Source organism: Gadus chalcogrammus, chromosome 18 (genome assembly GCF_026213295.1).
Source record: "Gadus chalcogrammus isolate NIFS_2021 chromosome 18, NIFS_Gcha_1.0, whole genome shotgun sequence".
Taxonomy (NCBI): domain Eukaryota; kingdom Metazoa; phylum Chordata; class Actinopteri; order Gadiformes; family Gadidae; genus Gadus; species Gadus chalcogrammus.
The window spans coordinates 14,471,976-14,487,407 of NC_079429.1; the positions used below are offsets into that span (position 1 = coordinate 14,471,976).

Here is a 15,432-nt window from a genome sequence, read left to right on the forward strand (position 1 = left end):
ATCATTACATCATTAGTCAAGAATTATTATGCACTTGACTGTAAACTGGATGAACTGCATAGATCTTCGACTGGGAACTGCCCCGGATTCTGATTGGACGACAGTTCGCCACGTGCGCATACAAGACAATGATACAAGACCCATAGATTGTTTTTTCAGGTTATTTTGTATCACGTTTAAGAGGACTCCGAGAGGTATGTAGACAATTTTTGGAGTTACAGATTATACCACAGTTCATTTTACCGGCGTGACATACAGCTGAAATGTCGATTTTCTCTGGCAAACACATCCCAGTAATGGGAGTAGCAGTTGCATCACCCTATGTGGTCCGACTGGCTGACGTTAGCAACCCTGAACCTACACATATACCAAGGAAACAGCGCGTAGACTTGTTAAGAAGACAGCGTATTCGAACAAACTTTTTGAAGGCTTTGTTAAAGTTGGGTTAATGTGTGCAAGGGCTGGTTTTATGATCAGTCGGGGCTATTTCTGTGCAGCATTTCGAAGTACAGGTGACAGGAAGCAAGTCCTCCAAGTAAAATAGTTTTAAAGATTAACGCTTGCAACACGACTTGCATGTGTAGTTTGTCAAGCAGAGGGAGAGGCCACGTTATGCCAGCCCTGACATGTGGCCCACATTTTATAACTGTTTTTTCGTATTGCAGTCTGTAGCATATAGTATACATCGTATGCTATAATATGACACAGCCGTTCCTACCAGCTGCAGCTGCTATCTTGACCCTCATCTGAAAACAAACAGCTCCAGCCGCAGCCGGTTTGATCCCCGTAGGTTCGAATCGACCTCGGGACAGGGGTGCCTCCAAGCCCCCCCCCCCCCCCTATTGGAAAATCTCATCTATAATGGTGCAATCATTGTAATGTATAAATTGTGTTTTTCCACAAAAGTTTTCTGCTAAGGGAGAATTCCCCCTGATCCCCCGCATTAAGAATGTTCTGCAGGTGCCATTGCGTCCTCTCCTGACAATCTGTCCTTTTGGCTGATGTGTTGTTCTGTACCTGCGGTTTGATAGGGAATAGCTACTACTATGATACAATCATAGACTGTAGTTACAATGCGTTGATTGGATCCTTGACAACATTCACCTGGATTGTAACAAACATATAGGTCAATGATTTCTCATGTAAATCCCCTCAAGAGCAGTGGTTTCGAAAGGGCAAATTTGGCCATGATTACTCTGGAATAGTTTGTTTATAGTTCATTTATATCTCAAAGGCTTTAGGTCATTGACCTAGAGTTCAATCTGACCCCTGGATAAATTGAAAATGAGAATATCCGGACAGAATTTTCAAGACAGATTTGATCCAAATCAGTTGATCCTTGAAGTCTGGATTTAGTTAACAGGAAGAGTCTGCACCTTGCCCTTTATTGCTCATTATTGTAGTAGCCAAAACATTGCATTATGTCCTCCAGGTGTTGACTGAAGCTATTGGGAAGCCAAATTCAGTTGGAGCTTGCAGTGGTGAAGAGAACAGCACCATCATGTCTGGGGGCTCGTTTGATATCGACGCGCCACGATGGGACCTAACCACGTTCACAGGGCGACTGAAGCACTTTTTTAACATTACGGATTTCACAACGGCGCTCTTGCCGGATTCGCGCCTGGACGAGGCTAAAGCGTTGGTAGAGAGCTGCAGGTAATCTTCACTCATCGTACATCATGCCCAAAATATTGGGATCATGTAGATGCCATGCAGTGTTGTGTTGCATTTCTTTGGCCTGTAAAAGCATTGTTGTTAGTGGTCCTGCCATTCATTTATATAGTGTCTGTGCTTTGATTCTACCTTTTTTTATTTATGTCCGGTATGGTTGATCAAATAAAAAGAATATGTTGATTTTCTTGCAACATGTTGATATTGCTTGTGAAACATAAGCATGTGTTGCGTATGAACTCGTATCCCTGGACTCTGATTCCCATCCGGACCTGTGCAGGGCGGGCTCGGTTCCCCCAGGAACCCCAGAGGAGCAGCTCCACTACGCCAAGAAGCTCTACGACTCGGCCTTCCACCCGGACACGGGGGACCGCATGAACATCATCGGCCGCATGTCCTTCCAGGTCCCCGGGGGCATGGCCATCACCGGCTGCATGTTGCAGTTCTACAGGTTAAACCACACACATTGCACACACACAGCGGAGACAATGGGGTTCTGTTTGGCGTTGTCCTCCTAACTCTTGTGTCTCCCTCCCAGGACGGTTCCTGCCGTGGTGTTCTGGCAGTGGGTGAATCAGTCCTTCAATGCCCTGGTGAACTACACCAACCGCAACGCCGCGTCGCCCATCACGTCCAAGTGAGAGACATGCAGGGGGAGACACGGTGGACAAGGCACATGATTAAAGCCCTCTGAGGGGGTTCGAAGCAGTGCTTGTGGTTCAGTAAATAGTCAAGTCGATTTCACAATGCAATGTCACTGATCGCCATGAGCATGTTATATCCCAATATTGTATGAGGAGAGAACAGGCCATGGTTATAAAGCTACTGTTTTGCAATGTTGAATAGCTCAGTGCATGTATGGTTTATGCCCCTCTGACTGAGCGAGTCAGTAGCTAGGATCAATAGTTGAAGCCTTAAGTCTGCATCTCCTTAGTTTCTCCCAGAACTAGGTCACATACCACCATACTAAAGGTTGGAGGGTCGCGTTGCTGTGTTTACCGGTGCTCTCGTTCACATATTTCCACAACCTGCAAAACCTGTGGCTTGCAACGATTTAGGAAAATGTTTTCCTTGTTAATTAGACAAAGCCAGTTATTTATATGACTATGGGAGGGGAAACCAACCCAAGTATTGCGTTAAGCTGATTATAATTGGTCCTGTCACGTGTTCATGTGGTCTGGCTCCAAATTAATTAAATTGGTCATGCTTTGATTTCATTTTATCCTTTTTCCTGTTTTTATTCCAGCCAGATCGGAGTGGCCTATTTAACCGCCACCACCACAGCCTTGGCTACGGCCGTCGGACTCAACCTCTACACAAAGGTATGACTCCTCCCATTCCCCTTCAAACCACCTCCAGAAAACGGTTTGCTGTGTGCACAGGCCCTAAGGCAACAACACAGTCCCAGCCCTCGCTTACATTCCCAATCAGTGGGGAGGAATGACGTCTCGCCCAGCCGGACAGGGGGATGTGCGTGGTCCGACCCTGGGTTGTGATGGAGGCCTCACGAGCCTCTGACCCGATGCTGTTGTCTTACAGAAAGCCCCGCCCCTGGTCGCCCGCTGGGTCCCGTTCGCAGCTGTGGCCTCGGCTAACTGCGTCAACATCCCCATGATGAGGCAACAGTGAGTCAGCCGGTGCTGGTACCCCAGTGTTGACGGAGCAGGACCCGAGTTATTTATATGGTTTGGTTTTATTGAAGGTTACTGAGATGTGGACGTTGGCAGAGGAGTTAGTCTGTTAGAGGAGTGATCATGGAAGGACATAAAAAATACATAAATACTTAAGCTATTCCTGATTTTATTCGCCAATAATCTCAGTTGAAGTTTATATTATTATTTTGTTTATGGTTCTTTTTTGTATTTGTATTTGTCTCTTCTCTCAGGGAGATCCTGAATGGCATTGCAGTCACAGACGAGAACGGCAACAAGCTTGGTCATTCTAAGGTAGGTCTTCCGGCTTTGGTTTGTATTTATTTTCAAATGGGAGCGTCTAGGTCTTGTAACCACCAGCTTATGCCTCATGCACCTGGGTAGGGGATCACTGGTTAAACTATTAGGACATTGGCTTATCTAAAGCTTTAGCGGTGTACCTGCTAGGATGAACACTGACGCGGCTGGAGATCACGAGTTTGGATCTAGCCAAAGCTTTATTTTTTATATATATATATATATATATATATATATATATATATATATATATATATATATATATATATATATATATATATATTCTTTTATTTGAATATTTTTCTAAAAATGATTTAATTTGATGTAAGGATTGAACCATGGCTTCTACCAATATTGGAAAATACAAAGGGGTGGGGATGTGGTCATGGTGGGACACTCCGGAGTGGTTTACTCCGCTTATACCCCATTAACCAACCACAATTTCATCTATAACATCATCAGCTGAAATTTAAATATACTCCACAGAGCTTTGAGCATGTTGTTTTTGCCTGGTAATCTGGTAGAAACTTGTATTTTACCGTTGTATTAAATGTATTGATTTCTAGCATTTTAACCAAAAAGCAAAGTATTAAACAATGATGTGGTATTAATTCTGCTTTTCGGTATAATGCTTTATGATCCAACTCTCTTGTTTTACTCTCTAGAAAGCAGCAGTTAAGGGCATTTCTCAAGTGGTCCTGTCAAGGATTACAATGGCAGCGCCTGGCATGAGTATGAACCTTTTTTAATTATTTTTTCATCCTTATGTACATCTATCATCGATTAGTTGGTTTGCATTGTATACGTTTTGGTCTTATGTTGCCTTTCATCCCCGTCTTAGTCATTCTTCCAATCATCATGCAGAGGCTAGAGAAGTACAAGTTCATGCAGGTAAGAACCTTATCCTACACTGCCACGTCTCGTGAAATGCACACCAATAGATCTTTTATGTATGCATTGTATGGATGTATTCATATATTATCTATTTTCTTTCTTTGTTTTATAGAAAATTACATATCTTCATGGGCCACTCCAAGTGATGTTGGTGGGCGTGTTGTAAGTAGGAACGAAGTGGAAGTTGTTATTTTTTGTAATGCGTTTAAGTAAGGGGGTGTCGACTGATCCAAGTGGTTTGTTTTGTCCCCTGCAGCCTGGTGTTCATGGTCCCGGCCGCCTGCTCCCTGTTCCCCCAGAACTGGTAACTAGCCCGTTACACATGTTAAGCGTTGCACCATCCCTTGGCCCTCGCCTTATCATTACTCATCACTGATGGCCAGTTGGATCGCTGGTTGGAGGACATTATCTCTTATTGGTTTCTTTCCCCTCCCAGCTCCATGGCGGTGTCGAAACTGGAGCCGGAGTTGAGAGACTCCATCAGGGGGCGCTATGGCGAGAGTGTACAGCACGTCTACTTCAACAAGGGCCTTTGAAGAGGAGGCTACTACTGTGTCTCTGATATTTGATGCCAGGACAGTGACGATGCTGTTGTACACGGTGCTTAGTAGTGATGGTAGCGGTTTCTAATGGCTTTTCTCTCTCTCTCTCTCACTCTCACTCTCACTCTCACTCACTCACTCACTCACTCACTCACTCACTCACTCACTCACTCACTCACTCACTCACTCACTCACTCTCCCTCTCTCTCGTGTGTGTGTCTATTTCATCTTTCCTTTTTGGTAGTTCTCCTCCTTCAGCTGACCTGACTTACTTTGGACCCAACCGGGTTGTCCATTCCCTCGTCTATATCCAAAATGCGTGGTATGTCGTTAGCCCCGACGATAAACCAAACCCTCAGGAACAACATACTACGTTGCTGGAACAATTAGGCTAAAAAGGACAATACACGTGGATGCATCATGACAACATGGGTGTGTTTCATTTTGAACAATAATAATGTTCAACCGCTTACAATGTGTTTTTTGTCCTTCCTAATGCTTTTTACCTCAATGAGGGCCTTGCCTTACCTGTGAGCCGTTGAAAGAGGACTACTGCTATCAGACTGCTCTTCGTACACCATTGTCAGTGTTTTTAAACGGTGATTATTAATTTCCCTTCAATTCTGTGCCTCTTTTGTGGTCGGTGTGATGCTGCTGCTATGCATTGAGTATCGACTGATTTTACTGTGAATTCAATAATTTGTGTACATTGGTTTATGGTTTAAATCATCCTGTTCAAACATAAATCGCCAAATCATAAAAAAAATACGGTATTGTTTATGTGGACTTAATAAGCTTTGATAACATGTTTGGAAATCTTTCGTGGTCTTTTATACATTTGAATAGAGGGCCCTCCATAGAGTAGACAGAGTTGCGACTTTGGATGCTTACTACAAAATAATGTAAAGCAGAATGAGATTTTTATATATCTATAGATGTAGAACTCTTGATAGAGAAGGAGAAAGAAATCTCTATAGATATGGGCTATAGATTTAAATAACATAAATACCCTCTGCCTTTGATGATGGTTGCATAATAAAACAAGAAAAATATATGCAGCATAGAAGTCAGTCTTTAAGATCCACTGGCCTTGCCTAGTGCCTGAACAGAACCTTCAACCAGCCAATAGCGCGAGCGCCCACAGCTGGACATATTGTTACCGAAGGGGGCGGAGTCGTGAGGGCAGCTTTATAAAAACGCCTTGATCCCCTAACAAAAACAGTCCCACTAGACAGGCTGGAAACCATATACGTGCGAACGTTGACAACAGGCTGCGGTAACTTGTACTGTTTATTTTTGTGCTCACAGTATTCAAACTAGCTGAAGTATTTAGCCAATCCATTAGGGGAGATCGTGAGCACAGCCCGCCGTGAGTGTTGACATCGGTAGGTCTTTTGCAACAGGGCTCTCATTGGATCTTGCTTCAACGTTCTGCGCCACATATAGTGACAAAGAGACCCCACTAAAAAAATGCCGTTTTCAATGAACGGCTTGGTTTGCACGCTGGCTGTGTTGATCCTGTGGCGGGCAGAGGAGCTAACAGAGGCGTGCAGCTGTGCCCCCGTGCATCCGCAACAGGCGTTCTGCAACGCGGATGTGGGTAAGTAACCCTAGTGCGCAGCAGCATTAACTGTTGTTTACATAGTCGCTATCGCATTGACCCGTGTGATTAGATGTTTTTCGGCATTTTCTAATTAATTTATTCTCACTCACTATTCCGCCAATCACTGGTTTGGTTTGGTTGGGAAGGGTGTTGCTGCACAAGGCCATATGTCCCATAACAGTTTGGGGAGTCATTACATGGCATTCAAATAAAATAGCACAATGATAAACTCATGGAAGTCGTGTTGATCCTTAGATTACCTATATTTTGAACTTGAGACGTTTAATATTAAAAATAAAAGAAATAAAAAAGATATTGGCTGTTCTCTCTGATTTGCCACAATGATTTACAACTGCGCGCGCCGCGCACACAATTGCGCATAGTCTCATTCAACTCTTATCCCAAGCTCCGTTTGTGTCCCCTTGGAACAGCGTTTTGGTTTTGTCACAATACAGATGACCTTCTCGGATATGATATATTGAATGGGTTAGTCGGACCTAGATCGCAGTCTTTAATTTGTTATTCTATTGTGCTGATTACACAAGACAACAAGGCCCTCTTTAAAGGGAACTATGCATGTTTACCAAGGCCCTTTTGGTATTTATTGAAGACTGGACGCGTTTCCAGTAGCCCCCAGGGCAACGTGGCAGAGACGGCCCGCAAAACTGTATGGGGAGGAGGGCGGGGGGGGGACCAGCCTGGGTGACAAGAGAGGGATACAAAGAGGAGAGTCAATCTGCGTACTGAGAGGAATGTAATGACAACTCCTTAACCACGGAGTCAAGCCACCAGCTCCCTGCCTTTCCATCGCTTCTTCCTCCTCCCCAAGTCCCTCTCTTCTCTCGATCTTTTCTTTGAGGAGTGGTGCAGGACAGGAATTGTAGGAATGTTGCTGGGGGTTTCCAGACTTTTCCCCAGGACAATCGCACACACACACACACCCTCACAGTGGGGACTTTCAATAAGCAACATCAAAGTTACTGCACTGGTAGCCTGTTAGTTCACACCTCATTTACACATGTACACAGATAACACGCATGCACCCCCACCTCCCTGCCCATTGATTGGGCAGCATTCGGAGCGCTTGGATTGGCTCTCGTATCACCGTGGACGGTCTGAAGCCATCTGGCGGCACATCTGGCCAGGGCATGCTCTGGAGGAAATGGCACAATAAAAAAATCACTGCCGTCTCAAATATGCACAGTATTCACCAAGAAAATGATTCCAAGGAATAATTCTCTTTCGGAGACGCTCCTTGTTAGTCTGGGGCCCTCATACCTTCCATCTCACACTCTCCACGTAGCCCGCCTGATGATGCATTTCATGCACACCCACAAACAGGTTAAAAATAACGTTGTTCCTCTTCATTATTGACCAATGACTGTGACTCAGTCTCGGCGCTGGCAAGCCGAGAGCGTATGATGTGTCAGAGGGGTTTGTGTGCCTTTCGTTAACACTTTGAGGCAGATCTGTGGTTCTTTTAAAGCCATTGCCTAGTCCTCTGTTGCCTGGCCTTGGTAAGCGCTATATGTTAACCCCAGTCGACTAGGAGGAGGATGGCATATGCCATGCCGCAAAGATGTGAACGGTAAAAACAAAGGTCCCTAAGGTGATGAAAACCTGCTTTGTGGGTGTGTCTGCTGCCCAACATGAATACCAATCAACACCGGCGCCATTGACAAACATATATTAATCATGTGTGTGCTGAAGGATGCGGGTTGTGGTGTTCCAGCGATGAGTACAGAGTGATTGGTGCGCACGGGCTGTCTGTTGTTCTCTCAATCCGCTGGCCGCAGAGGGGAACTTCCATTTTTGCCTGGCGGCCAGGCCAGACTGTCCTCCTCTTTAGTCTAATTGGAGGAACTTCATAGTCAGCTTCCCTTCCTGGGAACGAGGTCCACTGGGCACCTGACTTGGCACTGAGGAGTTCTGTGGAACTGTTTTGTTTACCCGTGGCTGCCCATAAACAATAATGTACTTCTTAAGGGAAAAATGCTCAATGGAGTCTAAGGAAACAAACATGACAACACGACTAAACATGTTTATAATAACATGTATTCAATTGATGCCTTGCAAACTGAAGCATTTCTACAATAAAATGGGTTTCACACTTAAATTAAGTTTTCTCTCTGTGAAATTACACATACTTGTGTAGTGTCACGGTCCCAATCAATGAAACCCTAATAAAGGTGATACGCTTGATGTAGCCTTTTGTTTCCATGTCGGAGCAGAATAAGGACATGTCTGCTAGAAACACCAGCAGAAACGTGATGGTGAACTTTATATTCTGTCCATGTTTGGAAGACACATTGGGTCTTTGCCCCCTGGTTAGCACAGTACCATGTTGTATTGTCAACAAAATATGAACAATACAATTTGGCATCAAATCAATGTGAGCTCCTCCGCAGGACATTGCAGACCTTGTCACATTACAGAAGTAAGACCCAAGTTTACCCCGTCTATAATCCTGCAATCAGGTAACCACAAACCCTGTGGGATATCAATCCTGAACTCCTTGAAGTGACGACACCTGTGATTGGCGGGTTAAGCAACCCTCAAAGCAAAGTGAACCAAACATTAGAAAAAAAAGACCAGCTCCCAGCAAGGGGGTGGGACTCTGATAACCACAGGGGGGGGGGTGGGATGGAAAATATTACGCGGTGCTACTTGTGCACATGTTTAATCCATTAAACATGGCACTGGGGGGTACTTATAATGTGGGTCAGCTGGTGGTTTGTGTAAATGGGGGGGGGGGGGGGGGGGGGGTAGTATTAATGCCAATGTTTCACTCAACAGGTCTCTTAGTACTGTAGTAGCCTAGTTATAGGCTGAGGTCTGTTTTGAAATTTCCATTGTACATCATGTGGTCAGCAGCTTCCATCCGACAAAAGGGTTTGGGTTACAAAGGAGTAGTCTGTCCCAGTGTGGCAGGGGCCACGGCAGGGAGCAGACCTGCCTGCAATGCGCACACCGAGGTAAACAAGGGGTCATCTTCCACAACGGCAGTGGGCAGCAGAGCCCTCTGCCTCTGTATTACATCCTGCTAACTGCTGCTCATTAGCTGGAGGCTCAGAATGAGGTCAGGAAGTGAGAGCGGAAAAACTGAATGGAATGCAGCAGTGAGAGCACACGCAGCACGTAGCAGCCAGGTATACTGTGTTTATATACGTGGACCCGGGCTGCTCCTGCGTGTGTTCGCAGAGGCCTCAAGATGAAAGGGAACATTGCGGACGTTTAGGGAACGAGGTTTGAGTGGCACTTGTTGAACCGCGTGTGGCCTTTTTAGTAAAGAATCTCACTAGCACAAGCTAATCAAGAGGCTATTTTGGGTGGTGTGACCAAGCTATCGGGTCTGAGCGGTGACGTATGCAAAGAACACAGAGGATGTGGTGGTGTGGGTGTGGGTGCTTTGGCCGAGGGGTGTGAAGGACCAGCATTGTGAGCCATTGTTGACTTGATGAGCTGTGAGCGCCACCATATTTGTGTTTGCTCCAAGCGATGATCCCGCCCAATGGGTGTGAGAGCCACAGCAGTCCACCCCGTGCATTAACGGATATGTGTGCGCTCCAAGATATTTGATGGATTACACCTTTTTATTTTTTGCTCATATTTTTCATTCTGAGCATAAGCTTCCATACGCATAGATGGAGCGCACACACGCATGAAACTAGTTACTTGGATTTCTATGGAATTCGACAATACCAAAGCATTAGTACTTGCAATCCAGTTTATTTCGTAGACCTCCTTTTTAGAGCATTTTGCTTTGGATTTTGTTCCAACGTAGTACTGTATTTGATTTTTTTCCTGATGTGCAAGACCAGTTCAGGATTTAGTATGATCCACATATGGTTATGATTTCTATTGCGACATAATTTTCTCTCTTCCGGGGCTGTTATTCCCGGAGGACGTTAAATCTATAATATGTAATATATATATGTATGTTTGTATGAAACTAGACAGCTATATAATCCTTCTTTTAAAACAGGTTTTGTGGTCCATTTGCAGTTTCCCTATTGAGCCGAGCCAAGGAGGAGTTCAAAGCCTTAAACGGCAGTTTCTTTCTTGATAATGTTAACGTGAATTGGACCGTTTTACTTGTACTTCAATATGGCTCTGATCAAACTGGGTCACTAACCAGACTTTATAGGCCTTCATGTGGTTTAAGTCTTTAATAGCGCCAACAAAATGTTCTGTCACTGAAGTCTTTTTGTAGCAGGGTGGCAGAGTTTATGCAGTCTTGCGCTCCTATTTCCCCTTTTTCACATCTGTGTTTCTGACTTTATTATGTGTGTATGTGTTTGCGTGTACACTTGTCTAGTCTGGGATAACCAGCACATGGTCTGACGCGGTCCGTTTTGTTCCGCTCCTGGCAGTGATCCGGGCCAAGGTGGTGGGCGAACAGGAGCTGGACGCTGGCAACGACATTTACGGAAACCCCATCAAACGGATCCAGTATGACATCAAGCAGATCAAGGTCGGACGGGCGCCGCTCACTTTGGGGAAACTTCTATGTGACGGCAGAATCTGGATTCTTTAATTCAGTGATACCTCTAGTATCATTATGTGGACTCAAATCTCCAGCAACGTAGATGTAATGGAAACGACACCGTCCTACAGAGGTCTCTCTCTCTCTCTCTCTCTCTCTCTCTCTCTCTCTCTCTCTCTCTCTCTCGTATAGATGTTCATTTCACCCGCTTTCATATATAAGACCTGTAGAAATACAATGTTTCACCAATAGCTTTAACGCATGATAGAATCACACTTGTAATATATTATCGCAAAATGACCGGAATCGTGAATTCCCTGTCTATTCATTCGAACTGGAGCCCCCCCAGAAATAGTTCAACCCAGAGGACATGACTCTGACCTGACCCAGTGGTGTTGCTTTGTGGTTAGATGTTCAAAGGGCCCAGCCGGGACATCGAGGCTGTTCTCACCGCGCCGGTGTCTGCAGTCTGTGGCGTTACCCTGGATACCAGCGGAAAGAAGGAGTACCTGATCTCAGGTCAGTGTTTATTGTACAATCCCTTCAATGTGCTACTTGCTATTTAGGCATGTATTTAGATGCAGGTCATTAAAGGGTGCGGAATCACCAAAATACTTTTTCAGTTGAAAACCATTCTGTTTGGGTTTCAGTAACTGTTGAGGTAACATTTTTGTGTTTTTTTTGGACCAATGTATAAAGTTGAATTAAACAGTGGTAATTCTCTATGAACATGTGTGGTCTGCTACTTATGGCTGGAAACACTTTTCCAAAGGGCTACTTGGCCCAGAACTACACCTGGGAGCCAAACCCCCACCCTTAATCACGAGACCATCCATTGTTGTCGTTGAATAACAACAACGGTTCGATTGTTGTCTTTGGAATATACATAATTCTGGAGCAAGAAACCTCAATATCTTGGAACAAAGATATTCAGATGGGAAAGCAAGGAACAAAAGAAGATGCGGACAAGAACTCTGCATCTAAATATATCTCGAAAACTAGACACACAGACACACACACAGACAGACAGACAGACACACAGGCAGACAGACAGACAGACAGACACACAGACAGGCAGGTGCAGGTGGAGACTGGTGGGCAGACGGAAGGTCTCTAGACAGGACATTTGGTGAGTTGGAGGATCAGCTGTTTATGTTATTATGGGTAATGATATGCTGCTACCTAAGCCCTCTGGAGACGGGAGTGAATGTGTACGTTCCTCTAGAGGGAGGATGTGTACACCAGGGGTTTTGCTTTGGTTCAAAACAGTCAACTAAAAGACATTCGAAAAGACCATGAAGTGCATACCACGACACGACTCTCTTGTAGCACACTGGGCGTTCCAAGAGGCTGTATAAATATTTGCTATTTATTCTGTGATTAAGGTGTGTATATATTGTCATAGCGAGAACCTTAATGAGTTCAGTTAACAGGATCTAAGACCACAACACTCAAATATTTACCTGCCCTTACTCCCTGCAAGACTAGAAGCACTCCCAGCTTCAGTGGTGACAGTTAAACACACATAGACATGAAATAAATAGACCTAGCAAAACGTGACGGGAGGGGATAGAGAAGGGCACAGGAGCATGATCTCATGGCTGCTCTGGTTTCCTCATCGAGAGGCAACGCTGGACCCGCAAACACTCACCCCTAATTACAGAGTTGTAAGAGAGAGGAACTGCTGAAGCCAGCATTTCCTCTCTCTGGGAACCACGGTTTTGTTGATGATTTAGGACGTTGGAGCCATAGGCGAGCGCAAAACGACCACAAAGCCAGTCCACAAGTCGGGAGCGTTGCAATAAAAAAACAACAATGTTTCTAGCAGTGAGGCATACGAAGGGTTTCAGTACAGGCTACAAGCGGGGACAGACTTTGTTTCTAGACTGGCGGGAGATAAGGCTTCCAACGTGTTGAGGGTTGCTCTGCAGACGGGGAGGGATGGTTGTGTAAGGCAGTAGGTGAGGGGAGGGCGCCAACCGGTATGCTAGCCTTCACCACAAGCAGGTACAAGATTTGACAAAAGCAGAAGTGTGTGGTGGGCGCTAAATGCCGGTTTTGCATCTGTGGTGGCTGGCCATCTGGTTCGGATTAAGACCAGCTGATATTTCCCTTGTTTTTAGCTTTATTTTTTAAGAAATGATGACTGACGAAAACAAAAAGCCTTTCCAATAACCCTCGTTTCACCTGTGCTCAATCAGTTTGAGATTTACCAATCTTTTATTTATTTTATTAAATGTCAGGACTATTTGTCCTTCACTTTAGGAGAAAAAGTAGTTTCCCTTGGCGTCATGTCTGTCCTTATCTAACCAGACGGTGTGTTCCAACCATAGACATTCTGCCTCCAGAACCCTTCAGATACCATGCAGTAGTAATCTTTGTGTGTTTTGGAATCCTTTGGTGGTTTTATCTTTTATCCCCATCTGTCTGGCTCCTGTGCAGGCAAGGCCGAGAGCGGTGGACGCATGCATGTGACCCTGTGTGACTACATCATGCTGTGGGACAACATGAGTCCCACCCAGAAGAAGAGCCTGACTCAGCGCTACCAGATGGGCTGCGAGTGCAAGGTAGGTGCAGACAGAGTGTGCAGAGGAAAGGTTTGCACTGCAGACACGACGGCGTAAAACCATGCCTTGACCTGAGGGACAAGTCTGACGCAGGAATATTGGCTAAGTCCTGATGATGATCAAATGAAATAACAAATATGTAGTCATTGGAGCGTAACATCGAAAAAGCGCATATAAATGGAACCACAAATATAAACACAGTATTTTGACTAAAAACGCTTTACCACCAAGTCTGGTAATGTTCAACGAATTAACCCTCGACTGGACCAATGTGTTCATGACCAGCATTGATGAATGCATCAGAACCAAACCCCAACACCACTTGGTGGGTACGTTGGTTGCCATTAGATGTCCCTTCTGCAGGTTAAGTGCACGCACTGCATGCAACCCTTCTCAGGATGCATCCAGTAGACTGCTGATTAAGCATGCTCTGGCACACATATCCTACCTTGATAAAACCGAGTTGAAAGGGCGTTTATTGTGTGTGTGTGTGTGTGTGTGTGTGTGTGTGTGTGTGTGTGTGTGTGTGTGTGTGTGTGTGTGTGTGTGTGTGTGTGTGTGTGTGTGTGTGTGTGTGTGTGTGTGTGTGCAGATCGTTCGCTGCCCCACGCTACCCTGTGAGATCTCCGCTCCGGAGGAGTGTCTGTGGACGGACCTGATCATCGAGAAGCAGGTGTACGGTCGCCAGGCCAACCACTACGCCTGCGTCCGGAGGGCCGACAGCTCCTGCTCCTGGTACCGGGGCATTGCCCCCCCCAAGAAGGAGTTCCTGGACGCTGAGGACCCCTAGTCGTATGACCTGTCCGTCGGCCCACTGCACCAACTGAATTCAAACAAAAGAAAACTAAGAAAAAAAGAAGAATATATATATGTGTTTAATGATTCCATCAGAAATGTTAAGGTTATGGATAAAACAGGCAGTGGATTTTATAAAGGCAACCTTAAAGTGTAGTTGTCACTAAAATGAGTTGTCGTTCTGAGAACAACTTCTGGTATCTAGTTTCCTTTGTTTATGTGGATCCTAGTCATTTTTGTCAACATTATGAGCGTAGAAATCCCTTTACTCCATCGCTATCCAATGGGTTTTTAGAAGAACAAAGATCTCCTTGCTCAACTCACCTCTCTGGTTCTCTAAGGTTTAGACAAGGGAATTGGATGTTATTCTCAGACATGGCAACACACATATGGCTTCATATGACGTGGATTGGTCAAGTGATGATGTAATTCCTTCTGAGGCTGGCGTCAGGAGGTTATTAATTCTAAGAGAGACAGAGCACTTCCTGCCCCACGAAGCTCTTAACTTTGCCCTCGCCCCCCCCCCCCCCCCCCCCCATTATAAATATCTGAGCTATGGAAGATCATTTGTGACTTGTTGTGTATTTACTTTAAATTACCTCATTCTCCAGTTGTATTCCAAAGCCAAATTCCAAGTTGCCTTTTTTTATGATTGTCCTCCATATTGCTTGTCAAGTCCAAATCGTATCAACTGCTTCTCACATTCTTATATTTTTTTAGAACCGGTTGGGCCCAACTGAACACTACCACACCACACTGCAGGTTGGGCCGTGTGCTAGAGGTGAACCTTGTATTGCATTGGAAAGGAGGAACACTAGCATTTGGTTAATAATAGTGTTCCTCATTCGGTCACTAGACCGTTCTGCACAAGAATCCAGCCTCTACAAGAGTCTTAACGAAGTACAACGTGTAACCACCACAACTT

The 15,432-nt window shown here is 45.1% G+C and overlaps 2 protein-coding genes across 4 annotated transcripts in view; both read left to right on the plus strand.

Moving 5' to 3' along the window:
• The first annotated feature begins 91 nt into the window (after positions 1–91).
• On the plus strand, positions 92–6,161 carry sfxn2 (sideroflexin 2). Of its 3 annotated transcripts, XR_008893151.1 has the most exons (13): positions 93–194; positions 1,433–1,656; positions 1,952–2,122; positions 2,210–2,308; positions 2,918–2,993; positions 3,211–3,296; positions 3,557–3,617; positions 4,286–4,352; positions 4,462–4,511; positions 4,627–4,676; positions 4,771–4,818; positions 4,951–5,114; positions 5,301–6,161. XR_008893151.1 is itself a non-coding variant. In XM_056576900.1 (12 exons), exons 2-12 carry the CDS (start codon positions 1,502–1,504, stop codon positions 5,048–5,050), a joined length of 963 nt encoding a protein of 320 aa, XP_056432875.1. In that variant the 5' UTR covers positions 92–194; positions 1,433–1,501; the 3' UTR covers positions 5,051–6,161. The 3 variants fall into 3 exon arrangements, 2 of the variants coding, with proteins under 2 accessions (XP_056432875.1, XP_056432876.1); XM_056576900.1 differs by having other exon boundaries at positions 92–194; positions 4,951–6,161; XM_056576901.1 differs by lacking the exon at positions 93–194 and adding an exon at positions 209–786 and having other exon boundaries at positions 4,951–6,161.
• Positions 6,162–6,239: 78 nt separating this feature from the next.
• timp2a (TIMP metallopeptidase inhibitor 2a) overlaps positions 6,240–15,432 on the plus strand; it is a 10,178-nt gene continuing 985 nt past the window's right edge. Inside the window, exons 1-5 of the mRNA XM_056576902.1 lie at positions 6,240–6,656; positions 11,033–11,133; positions 11,556–11,664; positions 13,588–13,712; positions 14,305–15,432. The exon at positions 14,305–15,432 is cut by the window's right edge and continues 985 nt beyond it. Coding sequence (XP_056432877.1) covers positions 6,527–6,656; positions 11,033–11,133; positions 11,556–11,664; positions 13,588–13,712; positions 14,305–14,502 — 663 coding nt within the window. The 5' untranslated portion in view covers positions 6,240–6,526 and the 3' untranslated portion in view covers positions 14,503–15,432. The remainder of the gene's footprint in view (positions 6,657–11,032; positions 11,134–11,555; positions 11,665–13,587; positions 13,713–14,304) is intronic.

Excerpts from the sequence above, each read along its gene's own strand:
- sfxn2 (XM_056576900.1), top strand. The coding sequence starts at position 1,502 with ATGTCTGGGGGCTCGTTTGATATCGACGCGCCACGATGGGACCTAACC. Across the intron at positions 3,618-4,285 it reads ACAAGCTTGGTCATTCTAAG|AAAGCAGCAGTTAAGGGCAT; the intron begins GTAGGTCTTCCG and ends TTTACTCTCTAG. Across the intron at positions 4,819-4,950 it reads TCCCTGTTCCCCCAGAACTG|CTCCATGGCGGTGTCGAAAC; the intron begins GTAACTAGCCCG and ends TTCCCCTCCCAG.